We start from the raw sequence: 17,938 nt of genomic DNA, 5'->3' as shown, positions 1-17,938 counted from the left end.
TTTTTTTTAAGATTTTATTTATTTATTTGACAGAGAGAGATCACAAGTAGGCAGAAAGGCAGGCAGAGAGAGAGGAAAAAGCAGGCTCCTTGCTGAGCAGAGAGCCCGATGCGGGGCTTGATCTCAGGACCCTGAGACCATGACCTGAGCCAAAGGCAGAGGCTTAACCCACTGAGCCACCCAGGTGCCCCAGGACTCTAAGTTTTATGTGAGGAGGAAACATGCCTGCTTTGTTTATCATTGTTCCCCTGTGTTATATGTGTATATAATGTCTTCTACTAGACTAATTTTTTGAAGGAGGAACTAGGTTTTTATTTATTTATTATTTATTTCTTACATACAAATTACTTATTGTAATATTGGACATATAGGGGGAATTCAGCAAATAAACATTACACAAATGAATTAATAAATACCTATTATCTAAAATGTCTTTATTAATTTCTTTTAGTAACTTTGTATGATTTTTTCAGATAAGATAATGACAATGTTATAAGATAAAATAACTGAATTGTGAACAACTATTGATATCGATATACATGAGATAAACTGCCAATAATAATAAATTTTAAACTATTTATGAACTAATTTCATGAGGAAATAAAAGTTTCAGCAATAATGTGTAAATTTCTAGAAAAAAATACAGTGAACATATAAAAGAATGAAAACCTCTAAATTTTCCAGCCACCTGTAATATGTGTTATAAAGAATTTGACCTTGCCCCAAGAGAGGTCTGTTATTTCCTCAGCTTCTGGAAGGTAATCTAAAGTGTCTTTCTTTGCCTGGGTATCGTGGGTCATACTGGATAGTCTAACAACATGATTTAAAGACTCTTGTATAGTTTTAGACTTAGGGTCTGAAACCATATAGTGACTTAGGGTAGGGGCTTTGGGTCATGTGGTATCAGTCACTCTAGAGACTGACATTAACCATTTGGGCAATCAATTAATCATGCCTACATGATTAAGCCCCAATAAACTCTTCGAACAACAAAGCTCAGGTCTGAGCTTTCCTGGTTGCCAATATTCTGCACACATTGCCACACACCTAAGCTGATAAAGTAATGCATCTTGACTCTACAGAGACCGAACAATGGAAGCTCTGTATTTGGTACTTCTCCTGGATTCTGCCCTATGCACTTCTTCTGCTGGCTGATTTTAATCTGTATGTTTTTCCTGTAGTAAACTGTAACCATAAATATAATAGCTTGCAGGGAGTTCTGAAGTCCCTTCCAGCAAATCAAAACTGAGGGTGGTTTTGGCCACCCCTGGAACTTGTAGTTCATTTCAGAATTGAAGATGGTCTTGGAGATGGTGCCCCTTTGTAGTCGGCCTAACTCCTCATACTGCCTTACTTAATAGAATTCACCTAAGAGAGGCGGTAAAGAAATATTATTTTATTATTTATAACTATTTTTTTTAAATATTTGAGGCAAGGAGAGAATAAATGTGTGTGTATGGTGAAGGTAATAATACATTTTTCTTGAGCTGTCATAAAGGCTAATTAGCACATATTCTGAGTAATTTTCTAGTGAGAAAAAAATAAAATAATTTAAACACTATAATTTTAAAGCACACTGCTTTAATGTGTTTTCACCTTCTTAATTAGCATTGCATTGTGACACTAAATATTCAGTAATGGAAAGATACTAAGTAAAATCTTTCTAAGTTATTATGACAAAGATAATAAGTTATATTTGTGGAAAATAATGTTTGCATAGAAGTAAAAAGCACTTAATTCCATTATATGCTTTCATTATGTGAACTCACTTTTTTGGTTGCTTCTTATGCCTAAGTGAAAGATAATCCTGTTGCTAAACTCACACTATTTTAAGGAGTCATGTGACTAGACTGAAATTAAAAAAATAAAACACTTCAGAAATTTTAAATGTTTTTTTAATTCAACTCTTCACAATAAAAAAAAATTGAGGGCAGAAAAATAATATAAAAATAAGCAAGTTGTGAGACTGTAATTGCCTTTTATAAAATATCTGTATTCTATACACCTAATATTCCTTTTTTCTTAATAAAATTGTATCTTTCCCCCCCAGACTCTCAGTTTGAAACACATTGCTGTTTACATATTTGCTTATTTTATTCTCAGAGAAATAATGTGGTCATGATTTTTATACTTTTCACATGTAATGAAAAACACAAATTATTTCATGTCTTAAAATATTATATTAAATTTATACTTATTGAATCTTCCAAATAAACTCTGTAAACTTTTAATTAAACTAGTTTAAAAGTTCACTGCTAAAGTACTTTTAAATGTCAGTTCCGCTTTCAACATTAGGACTTAGGTAGGTAATGATGCACTGCTTGTGTCAAGCAATAATAAGCAACTTTAACCCTTATTTTCATTTGCTCTATATTTAGTAAAGGTGGCAATGAAATATCTCAAGAAGGAAAGCAAAGGAAAAATATACTATATTATTTCCAATATAGTTGTGTACATATAAAACTTTCCTGAAATTTTTATAAATGGTAATAGCTCTTTCCATACCTCAGGAGAAGCTGAGGTTCTCAGTGGTCAACAGAACGCTTACAAAGCAAGTAAAGATCATGGACCTCAGCACATTCTAGCCACAAATTAGATACGAATGCTCGCTATATTTGCACTAAAAAACCACATTTGGCTGAAATACAAAACGCTTCCCTTCATGTGAGGAGAGTTGAATCACATACTGGAAATTGTGATAGCACAGCTCAGGGATGTTCCAAAGTATAGATGTGGTTTACCACTTAGAAATTTCCCAAATTTAAATCAAAAGACTTCCAAAATCTAAGCGTCCCTTCCTTTCTTTCCCCTCCCCCATGAACTAACCCTCCAAATTCATCCCTGCAGTATCAATGAATCTGATTTACCAAGTTGTATTAACAAACTGAATGAATCGTAATGAGCAAAGAAACATGTCAGATGCTACATACAAGGTCAAGATAAAGCTTATGGCTCACAATAGCTATCTATCAACAAAAACATCTCTTTTGTTCCATTGAAGCTCAGAATGAAGGGCCAGATACAGAAGGTCGAAGGAAAGAATATCTTATAAAGAAAATATTCTAGAAACTTATAAGCAAAAGCTATTAAATATGATTGATACATGTTATATCTATGAAAAACATTTTTTTTTTAACTTTTGGTTTGTTGGATTAAAGAATAACTGCAAACTTCACCACCAGCATCAGCAACACAATTTACAGCACATACTTAGTGAGGGTTTCAGAGGTGCCAGGGACTATTATAAATAAATATGCTACGTGTGCCGACTCACTTGCTCTTAACTGCAGCCCTGTGAGCTAGCTCTGAATCCTATTTTAGGGAGGAGGATGCATCACTATTAACGGCAGCCACCACTGCTGCTGATACTGTTGCTGTTGACAGAATACTTCTGCTGCTACTAGTACTACTATGAAAACTGCTTCTGCTACTTGCATTATTGCTGCTGCCGCTGTGGCGGCTACTCTCAAACTCCTGGGAATACCTGATCTAATGTATCAGGTGTCTTTTAGATGCCTGGCAATGTGCTAGCTACTTTACCTACATTTTCTTATTTAATTTTTATAATACTCAGGAAGATACGACTTATGTTTCCCTTGTATTGCATTTTTTATAGGTTTATTTATTTATTTGAGAGTGAGAGAGAATGCGTGCATGCGAGAGGGAGAAGGGGCAGAACAAGAGGGAGAGAACCTCAAGCAGACTCTCCCCTGGTGTGGAGCCCTCCATATCCCATGACCCTGACCATGACTACATGACCCTGAGATCATGCCCTGACCTGAAATCAAGAATGGGAAGCTCAGCTGACAGAGCCAGGCAGGCATCACTGTGTTTCCATTTGAAAGACAAGGAATTGGAGATTTTCAGTGAAGTGGCTGCTGGAAGGTTCCATAGTCAACACACATTACTGGTTTAACCAGGTTGAACTGTTTCCAAGATACTGTTTCATGAAACAATGGGATTTAAGTTCACAGTTTGGTAGGTAAAACTGGGTAGCTTCTCATAGGAGAAAGAATACAATGTTATCATTTTACATTATCTAATTATTAAATTTGTGATCTATTTAAAGGCTTAAACATAAGAAAATAGGAAGAATAGTAGAATAGTATGGTCACCTGAATAACAGGCATTAGATTAAAAATTTGTAAATTTACCCAGTTTGCTTTAGCTAATTAGCTAGCTAGTTAGCTCTATCTTTCCTGTCTCTATATACAATACGTTCATCTACTATTGAATCCTAGAAAAACAAGTTATTGGTATTATTATACTTCATTCCTCAAATATTAGAATCTCCCAAAAAGTCCATTCTCTTACATAATCACAAAACCATTTTTGCATGTAATGTAATTAACACTAATTTCCTAATATTACCTAATATTTAAGTTAGTGTTATTTTAAGTAATGTTTCAGCATTAAGATTATCTGAATGTGAAAAATATTTTTAAAGGTACAACTTAAAAATCCTATGAAAATGAAGTAATATCATCATAAATATAAAAACTTAAGTAAATTAAAAAAGTGGTCTAGAATTATTATTAAGAGATCACCAAGTATTCGTAAAACCAATGGAAAAGTTGAATATTCTTAAATTTGGCTATTTTGATGACTGAGGAGTCCAATTTTGATCATTTGGACAATTTTAAATTAAAGTTCAAAAAGAAGAACATTTTCTGGAATCATTCTGACTGATGGACATAAACATCAATGCCTTGGATTTAGAACCAGTATTTTAGAATTGAAAGTAAACTTGGATATTCATAATTCATATGGTTGAATTATGGATATTGGATATTCATAATTCATATGGTTTTTACACGGGTTCCCATTAGTCTTAGGGTTTTGAAGATCTTCAGGGATCACTTGTAAAAGGAAGGAATCAGATGGGAAGTTTTGTGGAACAGGAAGAAACGAGAGGCCTCATGACAGAACACTGTAGTCTCCTACCATACACCTCCCCCCACACACACAATTTATTTACTCGGAGCAACCTCACCTTCACCTTTTTTACTTATTGGGTTTCTGATTTAAATTCTCTTTGCCAAATGGATTCTGCTGCTAAAAAATTGTTCTTTTTATTTTAAAACTTCTGATGTGGCCCAACTTCCTCATATGGTATATGAGAAGCCTAAGGCTCAGAATGACTGTCCTGACCAATGTCATATAATCTATTAAAGGCCAAACCAGAACAAAACTCCAGATGTTTAGCTAATGTTCTACTCTTAAAAGCAAAGTGAAAAAATCAGATAGATTTTTTGGAGTATTCCAGCTCATGATGAAATCGTGTATTTCTAATGTGATATCAGAAATAAAACATCAAAGTCCACATGTAAAATTATAAAATTCTTATGATACTAAAAGATTACATGTTAATTTTCCCCACTATTTTAAATATGTCCCATATTTTGCCACAATAATTACTGCAGTGATGTTTGAGTATGTAAGGAGTTCTATGTACAACAAAGGGGACTTTAACTCTGAATGAGTTTTTGGAGATTCTTCCAAACCAATTCATTTCTGAAGAACAAACACTTGCTGTTCTATGTCCTAATCCATTTACTAGCACTGACATCAACGGATGCTTACTAAGGACCAGCTATTAGGTATTATGCTAGAGAAGAGCCCTAGCTGACATGGTCTGCACATAGGAAGTACAATGATCTAAAAGAAGTCAACACATGTATATAGACACATCTCGTGAGCATAGATACCTACCTTCGTGTTTCGTAGTAGAAAATAGCAAATAAAAAACAAACAGCTAGGCGTAAGTGAAGGTTTGTTAGTGAAAGGAAGGTCAGTAAAGGTACATGTTTTGACAGACTGAAGCATAACAGAATGTTTTACCTGCTTATCAGAATGTTCTAACGCTTATCAATCAATTACTCATAAGAGCAGAGAAAGGATTTGGCAACAGGTAGAATGCCTTTGTGAGTTTTGTGGCAGTCACAGAACTATGTCAGGGGACTATATACGTTTTACACTTTTCTTTCTCTCTTCCACTGCCCACCACAATTTGAGTCTTAAATTTACAAAACACATGAAATCTATCATCCTCTACTACTCACACTATTTTGGAAAATGTTTTAGCCAGCCTCTAATAATCTTTTGTTGTTGTTGTTGTTCTAAGCACTCTCATCTGCTCAAAACAATATAATTTCTCTTTGTTTCTAACACATCATGCTTAAAACCTTTCAGTGGCCAGTCTGTTTATTCCCGAGTCTCTCTTTTTCCATCTTCCTTGAGAGTAGCCTTTCTCAACCTTGGTACCATTGGTAATATGGACCAGGTAATCCTCTGTTGTGGGGTACTGTCCTCAGCTTCATAGGATGTTTAGCTGTGCTAAACAGACGTCCATAATACATAGCCCTCACCCCACCTCCCCATAGTGAGGACAGTCAAACTTGTCTCCATATACGGCCTAAGTCCCCTGGGGAGAAAAGTTGTTCCCAGTTTAGAATTACCATTTTAGGGCTCACATCATCTCACTGTGCTGCTCATCTTCTGTTCTACTTCCTTAAGCTCCAATTTGATCCTTGCCTTTGCCTGGATTATGGCCTGACCTTCCTCTTCTTTTCCAACCTTTACTCCACAATTCCAGGCAATCTTCACGTTCTTGCTCAGCAGTAACAGAGATCCAATACCATTTTTAGTATTATTGTTCCCTCTCCACTCTCTCTCTTATCCCGTCCCTCTACTCTCTCCCTTTGTATGTGCAGAAGCAAACTTTCTGTTCAAATTCCTAATATATTCTAATATGAAATATATATGTCTCAAATTTAAGCACAATTTTGTGACACATTCCATATAATTACTATTTTATTTTAAAAAGAAAACCTTAGGGTAAGAGATCTGTCTTCCTTTGTTTTGAATGGTGTTTTCTGTATAGGCAGAACAAAGCATTTCCATGTACCCGCAAACACACACATACGCCCACCCGCCTAAAAGAGATCATAAAGAATTTCCTAGAACTAAAGACCCCCTTGAAACTATGCAGACTTGATTTACAATGTATTGCAAGACCCCCTGAAACTATGCAGACTTGATTTACAATGTATTGCAAAACTTGCTAATAGTATAGGAAGAATGAAATAATTTGGACAACCTTGAGTGAACGTAAAAAGTTCATTAAACAAAATTATAGAATAAATTAGGAGTTGAACAGTAGGGTCTTAGAGTGCTTCAAACAATGGGAGGGGGATTATTTAAGCAGACACAGACAGGAGTGCTAACCAGTGGACTAGAAACTAGAGTGGCGAAGGCCTCAGCGTCTGCAGTCGGCCACCTGGTTTCACATCTTCCCTGTCACCAACAAGTGGTACTATTACTTTTGGCAGATTACTTAACCTTTCTAACCTTTATTTTCTTCACTTTGAAAATTGAGGAAAATCACAATAACATGTGTTCCTTAGAGGACTGCTGTGAAGATCAACTGAGAAACACAGGAAAAACACTTAGTCCAACGTTGGCCAAACAGAAAGCACTTAATAAATGTTGACTATCACTACCTCTCCCATTGCCCCTGGCAAGGGAAGACTGGAAATTTTTGTTTCCGATTAGGTAGCCAGTGTAGCAGCAGTACAAGAATTAAAGAAAATTGAGATCTGTAAGCAGAAAAAAAAAAAAAAAACCAAAAACTGTATGCAATAGCCTCTGCAAACTTCACGTGGGAATGATTACTCTATTAGACACCATATTAATAATAACTGCTTACAATCCGCCAGAACTTGTGCCAAGCACTTTATAAGCATTCTCTATTGAATCCTCTCCCAAATAGCACGAAGCAAGCAGTTTCGCAAACCCAGTGAAGCAACCTGAATGAAGTAAGTGAATTATTAATAAAATATTAGAGAGGGAAATCTGAAGTTTAGAAAGACGTAATCAGTCTCACAGAAGAAGGGACAAAATGCAGCCCAGAGCCCAGGACTGGTTGTGGCAGAGCCTCTGAACAATTCAGATGCTATTTATGAATTTAAAACAGACACATAAGAACTTTTTGCTCAATTACAATGTTAACATTTGTGTGTGTCAAGATAAAAGGAAAAAGGATATTATAGTGGCAATAATCAGAATTGGAAAGTTTAACTCCTGGTTAACTAAGATAATGGCTCTGACAGGGAGATTGTTGTTAAATAGTTGGAAGAAAATGACTCAAAGGAGAAGTGAAAAGTTAGACGGCCATTGAAAAAAGTAATTTCCACAAATCAGGCATCACCATGGGAGAGGCATAAAATGGTATATTGCAAATCTGTAATTTTTGGTGGATAGTCCTAAATCCTTTCCAGAATAAAAGGAGCTATAAATTAAATTGATAATTTAAATGATTCTGCCTTTAGTATTGACTCTAAGAAAGTAAAAACCTATCAAACCGGAAAATCAAAATATAAGCTATTTTGTAGTTGGACATTAAAATTACCTACTTGAGATAAGAAGAGTTGCTCCTTCTTAGTATTTGCCCCATAACTTTGATAGACTAAAAGAATGCCAGATAAACTGCTTATAAGCTTATTGTATCAAAGCTTCAAATTTTAAAATTTATGATGCATATATATTTATATATATTCTTAATATCCTCCTATGCATAAGTTCAAGTTCAAGTGAAACAATTCCTGAAATTGTTTGCATAATAATATAACATTAAGTGAATATTTTTTGACAAAATGGAAGAATAAATGATATAACAGGTAAATTAGATAATTAACTTACTTTTTTCTATAATCAGTATTAAGTGTTTACACATAGATTTAAAATTAGCATCTGCATATTTTTTAAGTGATTCATTCAAAAAAGTTTTTCATGAAGCAGGATCATTAAATATAATGACAATTTATTTTACCCCTAACTATAAATTCTTTATACATTTTTTTAAAGATTTTTTATTTATTTATTTGACAGAGAGAAATCACAAGAGAGGCACGCAGAGAGAGAGGAAGGGAAGCAGGCTCTCCGCCGAGCAGAGAGCCCGATGTGGGACTCAATCCCAGGACCCCGAGATCATGACCTGAGCTGAAGGCAGCGGCTTAACCCACTGAGCCACCCAGGCGCCCCTAACTATAAATTCTTAAAAGAAATGTACCTCTTCAAAAAATGTAGTTAGTTTCTTCCTGATAATTATATGAATAAAATTGAAAAAGTACAAAGTAGAAAATTTTAAGTCACCTATAATCACATATCTTAGACCTAACTATGGGAAAATCTATTTAATTTCATAAAGCTTCAAGTCCCAATAAGTCCACTCTGTGAAATTTGAAGCCTTATGCAAGGTTGCCACCTGGTGGTCTAAGTCAAGAATAGCAAGCTAAAATCAAAGCATACCTGACATTGAATAAAATTCATCATTGAAACTAAACTGGAAAACACAAACTTACTTTGTTGAAATGAAAAGCTTAAAAGTTTGATTTATATACTCTTTCTTCATTAATTAGAGCTTCTGATATTAACTTTTAGCAACTAAACTTATTAAAACCAATGATGATATCAGTTTTAATAGCTATCAAATTATTTACATTTGAATTTTAAAGTCCACAGGAGACCTCTACTGTAGTCTGAATCAGTGCCTGTGTTTATCTTATACAGTGTTTCATTCACCCTAGTGCCCATCACTGTTCCTACTTGTACTATATGCTCAGTACAATACTTTTAAATGAACAAATGATACTCACTAATTGAAATGTTGTCAGGATCAAATAAAATATCAAAACATTATTTAAGAAGTCCCCCAAAATTATGTACTGACACATTTGTCCATGCAATCTGAATAATAGACGAATGAAGTCAGTAATATTCCTTCCTTTGCATTTTCTGTCCTCAGTGCCTGACATTCTCATTGTTTGGACTCATTAAGCTTGAGGTAGGAAGATTTGCTCCTTCTGAGAGTGGTCTGTTAATGATCCCAACATCAATTATTAGTCATTAGGATGATCTACCAAAAGATGGATCAAACACATCCAGTGTTTTTACTCGAACTTCATGTGGTGCATTTAGCAGTGAAGTCTGACTTTGAAGTTTGCTTTAAAAGACAAGGAAGATATAAGAGAAGCCTTTAGAGGTCTGAGGTTCAAAAGACAGAATTAAGTTTAATAATACATTTTAAAATAAATTTCTTTTCTAGGTTTTTTTTTAACTATTTAGAGAACTGAATCGACTTGCCCATCTAATGTGCTACAAATGTGCATTTGATATTTTTAGTCAATTAAGTTACATATCTAGCCAGTGAGCATGTTTTCTACTGCTGATCATTACTTGGTGGACCGAAGCTGAAACGTGAGTTGGTGAGGTCGGAGCATGGGCCTGCAGCTATGTTCTGCACTGGATTAGCTGAGGGGCAAGTACGTGAACCTCTGGAGCTATCATCAGCAAAAGGAGTCCAGTAAGTAATCACCAAAGTCTTTTATGTTTTTTATGATCCAATTCAGAAGGGAGGGGCTGCGGGTTGGGTGAGCCTGATGATGGTATTAAGGAGGCACGACTGCATGGAGCACTGGGTGTTACAGGCCAACAATGAGTCATGGAACACTACATCAAAAACTAATGATGAAACAAGATGGGATTGGGAGGGAGACAAACCATAAATGACTCTTAATCTCACAAAACAAACTGGGGGTGGCTGGGGGGAGGTGGGATTGGGAGAGGGGGAGCAGGCTATGGACATTGGGGAGGGGAGGCGAACCATAAGAGACTATGGACTCTGAAAAACAACCTGAGGGTTTTGAAGGATCAGGGGTGGGAGGTTGGGGGAACAGGTGGTGGGTGATGGGGAGGGCACGTTTTGCATGGAGCACTGGGTGTTGTGCAAAAAGAATGAATACTGTTACGCTGAAAAAATAAATAAAATGAAAAGAACAGCAAAAAAAAAAAAAAACTAATGATGTACTGTATGGTGACTAACATAATAAAAAAGATCCAATTTATTATTTATTTCTTAATTATTATTCCAGGTATTTCTTTATTTTCCTCTCTTTTTAAACCATGGGGCTCTCCTTCCTTTTATTTTATTTCCCCTCCTTCCCTCCTTTCCTTTTTCTCTCTCTTCCTTTTTTTTTTTGGGGGGGAAATGTTTATTTACATCACAAATATAATGTAACGATTATTTTGAAGAACATAAGCTCCACATATGAAGTTTCAGCTTAATTTAGGACAATTTATACCCCTAAATCTACTTACATAGACTTCTTGCTGCTGTTAAGTAGCTATTGTATGAACTATGGTTGTCGAAGTTTTGAAATTGCTCAATATATAACACCAAGAAACTAAGCAAATTCAAAAGTCTATCTTTCAAGTATGATCTTTGTTTAGCTCAGCTTTCCTTAAAATGAATAAAAACTAAGCAGTATTTGCTTTCTTGCAAAACAAAACACAATTTGAAGAAATTATTAAAGATATCAGGGCCAATTTTACTAATGTTGGGAACATTTATGATTAAGCATATCAAAATATTTTCAGACACATAAGGAAAAATATCACAGGGTATAATGTTAAAATAGTTCCCTGCCAATCCCCAGTTGTTATTTTTTTAAAGTGTAAGTTTGGTTTAGAAACTAAAGATGGGGACGCCTGAGTGACTAGTTGTTAAGCATCTTGCCTTTAGCTCGAGTCATGATCCCAGGGTCCTGGGGTCAAGCCCTGCATCAGGCTCCTTGCTCAGTGGGGACCAACTTCTCCCTCTCCCTATCTCCCCTGCTCAGGCTCACTCGCTCACTCTCTCTCTATCTCAAATAAATAAATAAAATCTTTTAAAAAAAACCCTGAAAGACAATGAGCAGATTTGCTGTAAATTTATAGCTATAGCTATATCTGTTAGATTAAAATGAAAGGAGCTGAATTTACAGTGAACATGTAGAAGGATAAACATTCATTACTGCATGGGTAGTTGTTTTATTAAACTAATAAAAATGTAACAAAAAATGTTTCTATCTAGTTAAAATCAGTCTCACTCAACCTGACTGAAAGCTTGTTTTGCCTTTTAAAGCATATAATTCTAGAAAAAAAAAATTAAAGAGCTAGACAATTTGAAAAGATATGATTATTACAAGTACATATCAATCTTCAGATTTCATAGGACTTTAAATATCCTAAATATTCTACTATACTACTATTTTACTGAGTTAATTCAAAGTTTTATTTCTATACTAATAATTGACTTCTAAAGTTAAAATTAGGTTCTCTAGAAAGGCTCTCAGGTTCCTAACCAATGGCCTTTCTAGAGAACAGGCAAGTAGGAACAATGGCCAATTTGCCTTTTAAATACAACTGACCCTTGAACAATACAGAGTTTAGGGGCACTGACTCCCTACACAGTTGAAAATGCACTTACAACTTTTGACTCCCGCAAAACTTAACTACTAAGAGCCATTCTTTTAGAAATTTTAATAATAGTTAAATAGTCAATAAAGACATATTTTGTATGTTGTATGTTTCATACACTGTATTCTTGTAATAAAGGAAGCTAGAGAAAAGAAAATGCTATTAAGAAAACCATAAGGAAGAGAAAATACATTTAAAGTATTGTACTTATTGAAAAAAATCCACACAGAAGGGCACCTAGACCCATGTTTTTCAACGGTCAACTATTCACGGCAACCTAGGCCAGTCACCTTATACCACTGCTGTTCTTATCGGTCAGTATTCCTGCATGACTTCCCAGTCATTTCCCTCTGTTTTATTTCTGTAAAGGACGGCACTATGCTTAATTATAGGACTTGTGTCGTGTATGCTTTCCTATTCTTAAAATAAAATAAAATAAAATACAGCAATGTAAGCATTCTAAAAATCACATGGACTCATTCTCCAAACCCTCCCATATAGGTATTTTGTCTATTTCTGAACCTCAAAGAAAAGAGAAATGCCTTAAAGTCATCATTATAACAAAGAAGTCCTATGCTCTTACCTTATTTAAAATGAGTAAGAAGGCACCTAGAGTACAGATACAATGAGGGATAGTACGCATCAACATAAAAGTTATGTTATAATTAAGGGGAAAATAGACCTAAAGCTCAACAAATATTTATCGATTTATATCTCTACCAGAATCCTTACAGCTTGCCATTTTTAAAAAGGTTCGGGAGTGCTATGATTGATATAAGGAAATCCATGAAAAGCTTTTTTTGCCCTTTTTTCAGTGCCATAAATGATTATAGTAATAGGAGCTGCAGTCACAAAGGGTCACTGGAATGTGAATGAGATGAGACTTAAAACACATACCATAAAATTCCGCTGGTAATGAATGTTCTCTTTGTTAAAATCGATCACGTAGCCATTGAAGGACCAAATGAAGGTGAGATCCAGAGCGGGGTCAAAGGAAGCCGCACACTGCATGGTGGCATTTTCTCCAACAGTAATATCAGCATTAATTGGGGCCAATATAATTCTTGTGGGATCTATACAATTAAAAAAAAAAGGAAGAAAGCACAATTCAAGAAAATATTAGATACCATATTATCTAGCACGTTAAAAGAATAAAAATCAATATATATTTTTATTTCTCTGAGCGAAGGGAAAAAGATGTTTTCAGATTCAAATTCCAGGAACAATTTCATGAAGCAAGAGATTTGCCCCACAGGCTTTTGAAATGGAAACTTATCGGTACATGAACTGTCTTAGAAGCTTAGTATGAATCATGTCCCATAGTATATTAGAAACTAAGCACTATTAAACTAGAAAATAGCAATATCGATCAAGGGGTTTCTTACCTGTAATAACAAGAGTGCCAGTGTTATTAGCCCTCCCTCTGTTATTTTCTGCAAAGCACGTGTAGATACCGCCATCATTCCTTGTGATGTTATTTATTTCCAAGCTGCCATCTTCCCAAATGAGTATTCTATTCAAATGAAAGAAATACATTCCTCGCAAAATTAATCTATGAAACATTTTAGTGTTCTTAAGAGTTCAAACACTATCTTTTGATTGTTAAGTTTTACACAAATTACTTGACCATAAGATTTTTTTAAGATGAAACATCCTAGCCTTTGTTTATCATAATTTTTTCCCCAGCATTGACAAATTGTTTTAGAAAGCCACCTTCACCTTTTTCTTGGTCTACTGCAGTAGTTTTTGTTTGTTTGTTTGTTTGTTTGTTTGTTTGTTTTTTAGAGAGAGAATCTTTTTTTTTTTCTTTTTAAAGTTTTTTTATTTATTTGACAGACAGAGAGCACAAGTAGGCAGAGAGGCAGGCGGGGGTCGGGGGAAGCAGGCTCCCTGATAAGCAGAAATCCCGATGTGGGGCTCGATCCCAGGACCCTGAGATCATAACCTGAGCGAAAGGCAGAGGCTTTAACCCACTGAGATACCCAGGCACCCCCAGAGATCATATTTTATTTCCCATTGTTCATCTTTTTCCTGAGGCCTTAGGCAATATACCAAAATTTCTGAGTCTCAATTTTCTAAATTCCTTATAAATTACAGAAACCTAGAAATTGAACCCTGATAACAGATAATAAGAGTGAAGGGTAAGTACCTCTGTTTATCTTAGAATTATGATATTTTCTGTGGAGAAAAGTTAGAACAAGCAACATTTACATTAGTCCTCTTTAAGGTCCTCTTTAAAATGAACTTTGCCGAATAGCAAATTGCAATCAGACTTCTAGTTTTTGAACTGACCTGCTGCTATTGACAAGCCACTCTGTCCCTTTACTCCATGAAAATTTGGGTTTAGGTGCTGCTTTCGGTTTGCATTCAATTATGACCCTTCCTCCTTTAGCAGCCAAGATCTTCTTCTTCATAGGATTCATTTCAAAAGTTGGAGCCAAAGCTAAAAGGAAATAAATTATTATTCTTCTCTTTTACTAAAAAGGAAAAAAAATTCTTCTATAGCACCTTTTATTCTTTTGATTAATAATCAACAGAAAAGATTAATCTCACCAAATAGTATCAGATATACCCATAGACATTCCATACCAGTATTAGTATATTTTCCTTTTATTTAATAACATTATTAGTGTATATTTTACTTATAAAATTCACATTTTTAATGTACAAATCTTAGTGATAATGGATTATAAATTTTAGTTAAATCAAATGCTATGTATATATTTACCTTGAGGGTAACATCTAATTTAATTGTTTTGACTCAATTGCACAAGGGAAGTTAAGGGAAAAACTGGAGGAATTTGAGCACCATTATTAATACTGACATATATTTATAATCAATACTCTCAACCACACTTTCAGTGAACTGTCCCCAGTATACAAATGTGAGAACTGATATCTCTTATGACTAAATAATTTGCCAAAGGTACCACAGCAGTATCAGGTAGGATTCACAATCGAATCAATTTTCTTCTGATTTTTTTTTTAAAGATTTATTTATTTATTTTGACAGACAGAGATTACAAGTAGGCAGAGAGGCAGGCAGAGAGGGAGAAAGGAGGAAGCAGGCTCTCTGCCAAGCAGAAAGCCCGATGCGGGCTCGATCCCAGGACCCTGAGATCATGACCTGAGCCGAAGGCAGAGGCTTTAACCCACTGAGCCACCCAGGCGCCCCGATTTTCTTCTGATTTTTAAGCATGCTGTCTTCATTAAACAATGATTGCTCCTTCACCATGCAATATTTATTGAGCACCAACAGTGTACAGACACTGAAATACCAAAATAAAAAGATTTCTGCCTTCAGACCTACCTGCAAACAGCTAGGGCAGTGATGGATGCAAATCACTGAGGGAAACAGGCTACCGCTAGAGCTTCCCCTCACATCAAAGCACAGAGCAATAGTTATGAGAATAGGATACAGAGTCTCATAAAAGATTACTTCATTGATGACACACTCTTTCTTAAGGTCTCCTACACCTGCCTCATTTCACAACCTCCTTGTATTTTAGCAGGCTTCAGGGGGAATTCCATCCATTTATGTTTGCACGTCCAATCATCTGTATGTAACCGTGTCCTTTGGGGAGGCGTTTCTAGGCTCAAGTGTATCTTCATCCAGATGTTGACTCTTCATCCTCTAGTCTATGATTCTCAAATTCTGTTTGTGCATAAAAATAATCTGATGATCTTGATAAAATCTTGATTAAGTAGGCCTGGGGTGAACCTGAGATTCAGCACTTCTAACAAGCTCCCAGGTGTTACTTTTGCTGCTGCTGCTCTGTGGAACACACTTTTTAATGGCAAAGATTTAATTTACCCCATTGTTCCTTTAGTCTGAGTTTTGCTGACAATAAATAAATACGTAACCAACCAACTTGTGTTGTACACCTCACACAATGTGTGGTATTTTGTATCGTCTCAATAGATACTTTGGGTGACATACTCCCCATCAAATATGAGAGAAAATCTAATGGGATTATTTTTTTTAATCTAAATTCATCTAGAAATGAGAATTTTTCTTGAGCCAGTTAACTTCTAATGAAATACCTGATCTGGTACAGTTGTTTAAATGACTTCATACTTGACTAATATTTGAATTTATAGTGACAGAATCTAGACCATGTTCTTACATATTTTAGAAGTGGTAAAAAAATAAGGGAGTATTTTCCTCCCAACAAAGAAGAGGACATGAATTTTTTTTTATTTCTTTCATCCTTTACTGCACCTATTCAAATAATAGTATCTGGTGTAGAAAGTTCACAAAAAATACTTGGTGGATGAATAAATGAATTATCTAGATAACGAAAGAAAAGAGAGAGTGAGAAACACTCTTTCTAATGGTGGTAAACAAAAATATATGGAAACAAATATAAAGATGCCCAGAAACATTGTTCTCAGGCTGAAAATGCCGTTTGTTTAATTACTACAGTAATAGTCATTAACTTACTACAAGATTTTGTACTTGAATATGAGAGAACTTTCAGCCTAAGCAGCTGAATTTTCATGTAATTTTGTAATGTATGATGATAAACAAATTTTTATAAAAAAATATTTGGGGAAGCATTTGGCTTGTTGTGTTGCTGCCGGAGAACCAGAGACGGTCCTGCTGCGGCCGCAAGCCCTTCCAGCCACCTGACAATGTCGTCTCATTTAGTAGAGCAGCCGCCACCCCCGCACAACAACAACTGTGAGGAAGGTGAACAGCCTTTGCCCCCACCAGCCGGCCTCAACAGTTCCTGGATGGAGCTACCCATGAAGAGCAGCAATGGCAATGATAATGGCAATGGGAAAAATGGGGGGCTAGAGCAGGTACCATCCTCATCCTCTATCCACAATGGAGACATGGAGAAGATTCTTTTGGATGCACAACACGAATCAGGACAGAGTAGTTCAAGAGCCAGTTCTCACTGTGACAGCCCTTCCCCACAAGAAGATGGGCGGATTATGTTTGATGTGGAGATGCACACCAGCAGGGACCATAGCTCTCAGTCAGAAGAAGAAGTTGCAGAAGGAGAGAAAGAAGTTGATGCGTTGAAGAAAAGCGTTGACTGGGTGTCCGACTGGTCCAGTAGACCTGAAAACATTCCACCTAAGGAGTTCCACTTCAGACACCCTAAGCGCGCTGTCTCTTTAAGCATGAGGAAAAGTGGGGCCATGAAGAAAGGGGGTATTTTCTCCGCAGAATTCCTTAAGGTGTTCATTCCATCTCTCTTCCTCTCTCATGTTTTGGCTTTGGACCTAGGCATCTGTATTGGAAAGCAACTCAGCACACCTTCTGCCGGCACCTACTGAAGGAAAGAATAGCCCCAGAAAAGCGTGTGACCTGTGAAGTGGTGTATTGTCACAGTAGTTTATTTGAACTTGAGACCATTGTAAGCAGGACCCAACCTGGCACCCTATTTTTACATATCCAGGTTCCAGTAACTCTCAAATCCAGTATTTTATTCAAACTCTGTTGAGGCATTTTACTAACCTCATTCCCTTTTTGACCTGTAAGACACTTCAGAATTTCCTAACAGAGTTTACTGTTATTTAGAAATTTGCAAGGGCTTCTTTTCCGCAAATGCCACCAGCAGATTACAATTCTGTCAACAATGCTATCGTCTCCTTTTAGTGCCATGAGACTTAGACCTGCATCATTCAT

At 35.8% G+C, this 17,938-nt stretch overlaps 2 protein-coding genes across 4 annotated transcripts in view; one reads left to right on the top strand and one right to left on the bottom strand.

The window, feature by feature from the left end:
- The window catches only part of CNTN1 (contactin 1), a 364,883-nt gene that overhangs the window by 122,732 nt on the left and 224,213 nt on the right, over positions 1-17,938 (bottom strand). For all 3 annotated transcript variants that reach the window (XM_046011119.1, XM_046011118.1, XM_046011117.1), the window contains 3 exons: positions 14,590-14,740; positions 13,683-13,810; positions 13,195-13,370 (listed from right to left, as the gene is read on the bottom strand). In XM_046011119.1, the coding sequence (XP_045867075.1) occupies positions 13,195-13,370; positions 13,683-13,810; positions 14,590-14,740 (455 nt within the window). The remainder of the gene's footprint in view (positions 1-13,194; positions 13,371-13,682; positions 13,811-14,589; positions 14,741-17,938) is intronic.
- LOC123946045 (BCL2/adenovirus E1B 19 kDa protein-interacting protein 3-like) lies at positions 16,867-17,667 on the top strand. The gene has a single exon (XM_046011120.1). The coding sequence runs from the start codon at positions 16,933-16,935 to the stop codon at positions 17,584-17,586; it is 654 nt and encodes a 217-aa protein (XP_045867076.1). The 5' UTR covers positions 16,867-16,932; the 3' UTR covers positions 17,587-17,667.

This window comes from Meles meles, chromosome 7, assembly GCF_922984935.1.
Source record: "Meles meles chromosome 7, mMelMel3.1 paternal haplotype, whole genome shotgun sequence".
Taxonomy (NCBI): Eukaryota; Metazoa; Chordata; class Mammalia; order Carnivora; family Mustelidae; genus Meles; species Meles meles.
This window is presented reverse-complemented; position numbering and strand designations above follow the sequence as displayed.

Excerpts from the sequence above, each read along its gene's own strand:
- LOC123946045 (XM_046011120.1), top strand. The coding sequence starts at position 16,933 with ATGTCGTCTCATTTAGTAGAGCAGCCGCCACCCCCGCACAACAACAAC.